The following is a 9,056-nucleotide window of genomic DNA, read 5'->3' on the forward strand; positions in this document are numbered from 1 at the left end:
AATCCAATATTTATGTATATATTTCTATATATATATATATATATATATATATATATATATATATATATATATATATATATGTGTGTGTGTGTGTGTGTGTGTCTCCGCATGCCGGACACAAGAATTCCCAAACAGGTGTTTTTCGGACAGCTGGCTTCTGGAGTTCGCCTTGCAAGCGGTCAAGTTCGCAGATTTAAAGATAATCTGAAGGAAAACCTAAAAAAAGTTGGACTGGATTCTAAAACCTTGGGTGTCGTTGCGCTCGAGCGTTCACAGTGGAAGACACGCTCACAAGCGGCAGTTTCCGCCTTTGAGGAGGCGCGCATTGCAGCTCTAGTTGGAAAAAGAGGACGGCGTAAGCAGGTGGCCCGGGATGGTAACAGCACAGGGGTGGGTGTGGGTTTGCGGATCCTGTGGTCGTCGATGTTCATCAAGAATAGGCTTGTTCTTGCATCAAAGGGCTCATCAATGACACAATTCGTCGAACGCGACGATGTATTCCATGTGTGTGTGTGTGTGTGTGTGTGGTGTGTGTGTGTGTGTGTGTAATGAATGAACGGACTACATTACTGTGCTTCTACTTTAAGAATTTTTTTTTGTCAAAATGAACATCCTCATCAACAACAACAACAACAACTTCATCATCATCGTCATCATCAACAAAAACAAAAACAACAACAACAGCAGCAGCAACAAACAACAACAACAACAGCAGCCGCAGCAGCAACAACCGACAACAACCGACAACAAACCTGTTTGGCCATGGCAATAACTCTCCTGATACTCAACTCAGCTATGTTAACAAGATCTGCAAAACTTGCCTGACTCCTAGGCACATCCTTGTCCATCTGAATGTCTAAGCTCCGCCTATAGGCTATTAATAGCTCTTCAATAGCCAATGAATCGTCGCTTGTGAGGGCGCACGTCTGAGAACTGACCAATCCCACATTGCTGCCGTCGACAATGTTGTTGTTGTTGTTGACGTTGTTGTTGATGATGTTGTTGTTACTATTGCTGTGATGATGGTGTAAGTAGTTGTTGTTGTTTGTTGTGGTTATCGTGTAGATGTTGTTGCTGTTGTTGTTGTTGTTGCTGCTACTGTTGTTGTTGTTGTTAACTTTTAGCTGGCTTTGAAGGTCTCGTTCTAATTGGTTGCTGTGTTAATGACGAAAGATGATGATGATGATGATCACGATGGAAGAGGATGATGATGATGAAGAGGATGATGATGTTTGGGTATAGTTTTAAACCACCACCATCATCATCATCATCTTCTTCGTTGTCTTCGTCTTCGTCACCAATTCATTTATTCATACCACCATTAGCACTTTCATCCTCCTCCTCATCATCATCATCATTCTCAACTTATTTATCCATACCATCATCATCATCATCCCCATCATCATCAACTTTGTTGTTGCTATTGTTGTCCTGTTAAATAATGTTTATATCGTTGCTAAGCAGCAACAACAATAACAACAATAGGACATTTAATCAACGACATCAACATGATGATGTGATGTAAATGACTTGAAGCTTTACACACACACACACACACACACACACACACACACACGTGCGTGAACATACATATACACACACACAGGCACACACACAAATACACACACAAACACACACACATATATACATACATATAAACTCATGTGCACACACACACACACACACAAATGCAACAAAAATACATAAACTGTTTCGTTTATGCAGCCTTTCAAATTTCTGAAAACAAAGCAAATAAATGAGAATATGAGCAGTTTGTTTTGCAGGAAATAAATGATGATGATAATAATGATGATGATAATGATGTTAATTATAATAATAATAATGTTAGCAATTATTATTATTATTATTATTATTCTGACGATGTATTTGATGGAGATGATGATGGTGGTAACCATGGTGACGATGACAAAGAAGATGATACTGATAAATAATATAACTATAATTAATTAATACAGCCACTATGATTATGATTATGATGGCTGAAGCGGAAATGCAGATGGTTATGATGATGATTAAGGAGTGAAGATGGCGATGGTGATGGTGATTAAGAGAGTGAAGATGGTGATGACGATAACAGTAGAAAAACACTCTAAACAATATATGTGTGTATGGATTTGTTTAGAAGAATTATGTACATAAGAATTAGAATGTTTTGTGCATGTACGTGTGTGTGTGTGTATGTGTGTGTGTATGTGTGTGTGCGTGTGTGTGGGTCCGCTTATATATGAAACATCTTCATCAACAACAACAACAACAGCAACAACAGCAATTAGTTGGAACAAGTAACAATGACATCTTGTCAATATGATAAATAAACAAATGCATGTGAAAGCAGAGGGAGAAAACTGAATAGAGAACAAAATATCCATATCATCATCATCGTCCTCATCCTCATCATCATCATCATCGTTATCATCATCATCATCCTTATTATTTTCGTCGTTATTTTTATCGCCATCCCTTCTTCTTTTTCTTCTTCTTCTTCCTTATCATTATTTTCATTGAAACCACAGTAGGTACATACATGCATGTATACAAACACACACACACACACACACACACACAAGTTTGCAAACCTCTGATAACTCGTGCCGGGTTCTTCGTAGTTGACTGACATCTTCCGGAACCTATTCTCCTCAATCTTCCTTCTTTTCTGTTGTTTCTCTTCCTCGGTTAAAATGTACTCCTTGCGCATCCCTGAAAAATTTAGAGATGGGCAGTCGATGATGAGAATGAGTAATGTGCCCAGACAGAATGTTAAGATCAGTGGTGAAGAAGGTGAAATTGGAATAATCATCATCATCATCATCTTCATCACCATCATCTTCATCATAATCATAACCTCCACCATCATCGTCATCACCACCCTCATCGCTGCCACGGACCTATTTCAAAGCACTTTTTGAGTCGACATCTCTTGCAGAATCTCCTGTTGGACTGATCCATCCGACATCTCTCATCGTAAGGGCATTTGAAATAATCCTGTGTGTGTGCATCAATGTGTGTGTGTCATTATGCGTTTAAGTCAGTGTATGCATGTGTGTGTGTGTGTGTATGTATGTGTGTGTGTGAGAGAGTGTGTGTATCTTAGCGAGAATGATGTGAACGATGGTGCCAACGTCATAATGGCAGTAAACATCTGACTGACTGACTGGCTAACTGACGATAGCAACATAAGCACCGCCAAAACAACAAAGAAACAAAAACAACAACAACAACAACGACAAAAAGAACAATAAGAAATCAAGTCCATAGGCATAAAAGGGTTATAAAGTCCAGCAATTTACTTCTAGGTGTGCGCGCGCGAGTGAGCCTGTGCGTGCGTGTGTGTGTGTTCAATTTCAAAATTATCGATGATAACAACAATGATGAAGACGATGGTGACGCTCACGATAATGATGACGACGACGATGACGACAACGATGATGATGAAGACGATGGTGATGTTAGGCTCAGATGCCATCTCAATTTTAATTATCTCACTATGACTCTTTTCTCCCCACAATAACAAAGAAGATGTAGAGGAACAATGATGATGATGGTAAAAATGTTGTTGTTGATGATGATGATGATGGTGGTGATGATGATGATGAAGATAATGGTGCTGTTGATGATGAGGATGAAAATGAGGGAAAAAAATGATGAAGTTGCTCTGATAAAAGCTACAAATTAAATTAAAACAATTACACTGACCACAATGTAACCTTTTTATGGCACACGCACACACGCAGGCACACACACACATAAACGCACAATAAACCCACATATATACACAACCATTCATACAAAATACAAACACAAATTAAAAAAGAATGCACACATATACCTATCCAAAACGAAACCAAAGACCTACAACCACACATATATATGTGTATAATGTATATATATTTGTGTGTATGCAAATGTATGCATGTATGTATGTGTGTGTATGAATGTGTGTGTGTGTGTGTGTGTATAAATGTGTGTGTGTGGTGTGTGTGTGTGCAATGCGCCTTTTAAAAAATTCAGCAGGTGTACATACTCTTTTTATATGTACAACTACACACAAAAATTACACATACATTTACCTATATATTAATATAAACACAACTATATATATATATATATATATATATATCATCATTTAATATCATCATCTTTATCAAAATCTATACATCAGACATTGTTCTCCTAACCGTTATCATCATCACCATCATCCATCTACATCAACATCCCGATATCATATAACAAATATTATATTTCTATCATTTCATAAATGGACATCACCAGATATCATCATCATCATCATTATTTTCACCATATTATCTTATGTTTTTTTTTAGAGTTTCTATCACCATTATTCTTATCAACTCTATCACCATCATCACCACCACCATCATCATCATCATTATCATCATCATCATCAGTGTCCCAACCCAGACACCTGGCTTTTTCATTCAATATTTTCACCATCAATCATATCCTAGCACTTATATATATATATATATATATATATATATATATATATATATATATATATAATGTGTAATTAATTATTTATTCATATTTTAATGTATAAATGTATGCATGCATGTATGTATGTATTATTAGGAAATATTATGTATGTATGTATGTATGTATGTATGTATGTATGCATGCATGCATGCATGTATGTATGTATGTATGTATGTATGTATGTATGTATGTATGTATGTATGTATGTATGTATGTATGTATGTATATTTGAGTAGCATGTATGCATATGTGTATACATGAATGGATGTTTGTATGTTATGTTTGTATGTATGAACGTATGTACATAATTGTGTTTGATGTATGTCTGTAGCCATTAATCAAAATCATTACAACCACAATCATTAGCATGCTCTTTCCATACTACCACCATCATCACTATCATCATCATCATCACCACCGCAAACATCATCATTATCATCACTACCATCATCACTATCATCATCACATAAAGCAAAACATCAAATGTATCATCATATCTATAGCTATAGTGACATAAAACCAACTAATAAACAAATAAACTACTCAACCAACCAACCAACCAATCAGTCAATATATGAACCAATCGAATGATTCCTAACAAAAAAGAAAGCAAGCAAACAAACAAAAAAAACATCATAAACAAATTTTTTCTTACTTTTAATAATATTCATAATGTGACTCAAATACATCTCAAACAAGTTCTCTCTCATTAATATTCTTAACATGATCAGATAGACACAACTTGCACTAATCCCTAACTCACCACTCCTTTGTAGGCATTCCTCCTAAAAAAGGCCTTACAAGATTCACAGGAAATGGCGTCAAAGTTGTACCCAAGAGCTTTGTCCCCGCAGACACCGCAAATTTTATTGTCTTTGTGCTTTCGTAGTCGAGAGCTGCCATCAATATTGTTGATGTTGTTGTTGCTTGAGCTGTTACCATTGCTGATGATTAAGTTGTTGTTGTTGGGGATTATGTTGCCATTGATGCTGTGGTTGTTGTTGTTGATGTTGTTGTTCTGCTGAGACATGAGCCAGAATGGAGATATCGGGGCTGGAGAGGGTATGGAGTTTTGATCCGTATCTCTCGTGCAATCATCATCTGTGTCAGTCTCCATTGTGACTGACAGTTCAGGGGTCCAGTTCAGATTAGTGCAGATTGATTAGTAATTAGTGAACAGGCAACAGTTTCAATTTAATTCTGTTGCCAAACTTTTTTTAAAATTCAAATAAAACTTCTACTATGTTATGACTTCCATATAATAAAACTACAGCATTCAACTTTTCAGGCAGTTTTTATAACAATAGGAGAAAAAGTTAATTCTATAATATCAAGACTATCCTTCCAACAGTGCATTATGTACAGTTAAGTGTTCAGTAATTAATCAATTGTTAGTCTGCACCAATTAAATTTTTTGATTAATGATAATTAGAAAGCAATAAAATGATAGAAATGTACTTGTACTTTAGAATATTAATCTATGCCTAGCATGATCATTAATTATGTCATAAATACCTTTGTCTCAATATAATATCAATGTGAATAATTTCATGTGCACTGGTGCTCGCAGACGTCCTTGTATATGTTTGTCTACATTTTCTTTAATTTGTTCATTTATTATTTTATATTTATGTTATAAGATTCAAAAGTTACACCGGCACACCATCAACCCTCATTGATATGAATGAACAAGCCTGTAAATATATCAAGTTGATAATTATGAATATTCATTAGAAAGTTGTATACATTATAATAAGTAAAACAACAAAAACAGTACAATACAATAAAAATGAATAATAAGAAAACAGCAAAAATTATTATACATTTAAATTTATGTAAGCTGCACTTGACAAGTGAACTGTCAACTCGAGTGCACATCACATTGTCTGTAAAGAAAGTGTTAATCTTGAATTTGTTGTAAATAATTAAGTAACTTATTTTCCAACACAAACTGCAATATTTAACTTTTTTACCAGCAAAAATAAGATTTTTTAAATTCCTACAAATATATTAATTAAAAACTTTATAATTTTTTATTTATTATAATTTATTTATTTTATATTATAATACTTATTTACTTATTTATTATAATTATCATAATATAGATTCATTTGAAACTATTTAATTTCAACCTTTAACAAAAGTTTTGATTAGTAGAAAATTTGAAAGTTATTTGGTTTCAATTCTTACAGATTGTAAAAGTATATCAAATGAAAGTTTAAAAATGCAAGCACTGATCTCAAAACAAAAGTGATCCTAGAAACTCAATGTGAAACTAAAAACGGTCGACAGTCAAATCAAGTGCTTTCCGGACGTGTCAAAAAATTACAATTTTAACTTGCAAGAAATTTAATTTAAACAACTTAAAATTTAAATATCAAATAAAAGAAAAACGAACAAGTTGATGATGTTTTGTCCAAAGTGAAACAGACAACAAAAATACAAGCCCGTCCAAACTTTTTTTGGACGTTTGAAGACGAAACGTGCAAAAATTAAAATCGAAACATTTCAAATTTGAGATTAAAAATAAATTATTTGAATTAAAAAATATGATTTTAAATCAATAAAACACTAATAAAAAATGTGTCACTGGGCCTGCGCAAAAAGCAGTGATTAATAATGTGACGCTTACTTTTTAAGGAATTAAAAAAGTATTTTACCATTAGCCCTACACACATACTGACGCCAGACGGAACCACACTCGCGAAACACAAAATTTCTGTTATTAAAAACCAAATTTACAGCATTACTAAATAGAAAATTAGAGAAAAATTTACAATTGAAAGAAGTCAAATCCCAACGTAATCCTGATTGTAACCTATCATAAATCAATAACTGAAACCTACATTAAAAAAACCGATAGAATTTTATTTAAAAAAATAATTAAATTTTAAGATGAAAAAAGAAGATGGAATAAGAATTGATTGAAAGTTTTCAAATTTCACAGAAATTTTTCACTGGATCAACATCAGACAAGGGCTTCTTTGATAGTTCTCATCAGCAAATTTGATTGGTTAACCAAATGGTTGGCACTTAAAAAGACATTTTGCTTCCTGTGCGTAATAAATCAAGCAATTCATTAATCAATTAATTAAATAATTAATAAATTTTTCAACCCTTCATTTAATCATTCACTCATTCATCCAATTAATCGTTCTATCTCTCTCTTTCTCTCTTTCCCTTACTCGCTATCTCTGAAAAAGTCTTTCAATGTATTACTGAAATTTCTGGAATACTTAACAAATTCTTTCTTGCGAATGTCTAAGACCTGGAAAAAATGAGAGATGGACGGATGGTTGGATGAAAATATAAAATAATAATAATAATTACGTCATCAAACAGCAAATAAAACGAAGGAATAACAATTCAATCAAATAGCTTATCTAACATTTAACCATAAAAAACAGAACATAAGACAAACCAAAACAAAGAGACAACATAATAAACAACAAAAACATTAACATAATTTATGCATATATAACATACTTGTCTGTACTGCTCACTGATATAAGAGAAGATACTGTTAACTGAATCTAGCAGCAACCTAATGGCACTGGCTATTTCCCTGGTTGAATGTCAAAGTCATAATTAGCAGAATAATTATTACAATTGTTTTTTATTATAATATAATTATAAATATTTATACATAATTGTGATCGTTAACTAAAACACACATATTGGATTGGATGTGATATACAATCAGTCAGACATCTTAGCCGTGAGACTAATAAAATATTTATGATTGTGAAATAAAATCATTATTGAATAGCCAAATAGAATTATAAATGTAATAACTTGATGGTTTCCAGAAATTTTTTTCTATCATAAATCTCATCAGGAATTCTGCTAAGAATTTTTTTCAGGTTTGTCGACCTCTCATTTAACAATTGTATTGGTTCCTCCACTCTATCTACTAGGAATTCTGAAAGATATAAGAATCACTACACATCAAAAACCTCAAAATTTCCATTATCAAATTATACATTTTCATGCCCAGGAGACTGAGTACTAATGAATCTAGTAAAAAATACCAGTTTAAGTCACTACATCATAGTCACATTTGAAAAAAATTGAACAATTGTGCAAGTTTAGTAATGCATAATGGTAACTATAATGCTATTTATTGGGTAGATTCAAGAGACTATACATCAAAAACATCTATATTTTCATTAACAAATTATACATTTTCAAGCTCAGGAAATTAAGAACTAGGTGAATCTAGTGCCAATAGGGCTCCCATTTACTTTTCGCAAAAAAAAAGACAATTTTTACAAAAAATCTAAATTCAGTAAATACTAATAACAATGGAAACTTCTTTTATTCAACTTCAAAATTTAAAACCAGATATGTGTGTGTATATATATATATATATGTCTGTGTAATTCGGCAGTAGGTTCTCTTTTATACATATTTTGTTGAAATCGATCGCTGTTATTAAATTATTTCTTTTCTTTTTTAGATTTTCCAACTTTCGAATTAGTTTTTTATGTTCGTATAATCTAGGTTTGAAATTTCAAACTTACTTTGTTTAGATATCTATA

General features: G+C 32.9%; 3 protein-coding genes across 3 annotated transcripts in view; all 3 read right to left on the reverse strand.

The window, feature by feature from the left end:
* Window positions 1–848, reverse strand: part of HELRODRAFT_87546 (hypothetical protein) — a gene marked incomplete at both ends in the record, with an annotated part of 2,188 nt that extends 1,340 nt beyond the window's left edge. Inside the window, one exon of the mRNA XM_009028823.1 lies at window positions 753–848. Coding sequence (XP_009027071.1) covers window positions 753–848 — 96 coding nt within the window. The remainder of the gene's footprint in view (window positions 1–752) is intronic.
* Window positions 849–5,269: 4,421 nt separating this feature from the next.
* On the reverse strand, window positions 5,270–5,545 carry HELRODRAFT_87552 (hypothetical protein; the record flags this gene model as incomplete). The annotated part of the gene is made up of 1 exon (XM_009028824.1): window positions 5,270–5,545. One exon carries the CDS (start codon window positions 5,543–5,545, stop codon window positions 5,270–5,272), a length of 276 nt encoding a protein of 91 aa, XP_009027072.1.
* A 1,938-nt stretch (window positions 5,546–7,483) lies between these two features.
* HELRODRAFT_87639 (hypothetical protein) overlaps window positions 7,484–9,056 on the reverse strand; it is a gene marked incomplete at both ends in the record, with an annotated part of 5,500 nt that continues 3,927 nt past the window's right edge. Inside the window, 4 exons of the mRNA XM_009028838.1 lie at window positions 7,484–7,568; window positions 7,701–7,783; window positions 8,002–8,080; window positions 8,311–8,437. Of these exons, the coding sequence (XP_009027086.1) occupies window positions 7,484–7,568; window positions 7,701–7,783; window positions 8,002–8,080; window positions 8,311–8,437 (374 nt within the window). The remainder of the gene's footprint in view (window positions 7,569–7,700; window positions 7,784–8,001; window positions 8,081–8,310; window positions 8,438–9,056) is intronic.

The sequence above is a fragment of the Helobdella robusta genome (assembly GCF_000326865.2).
Source record: "Helobdella robusta unplaced genomic scaffold HELROscaffold_59, whole genome shotgun sequence".
NCBI classification, from domain to species: Eukaryota; Metazoa; Annelida; class Clitellata; order Rhynchobdellida; family Glossiphoniidae; genus Helobdella; species Helobdella robusta.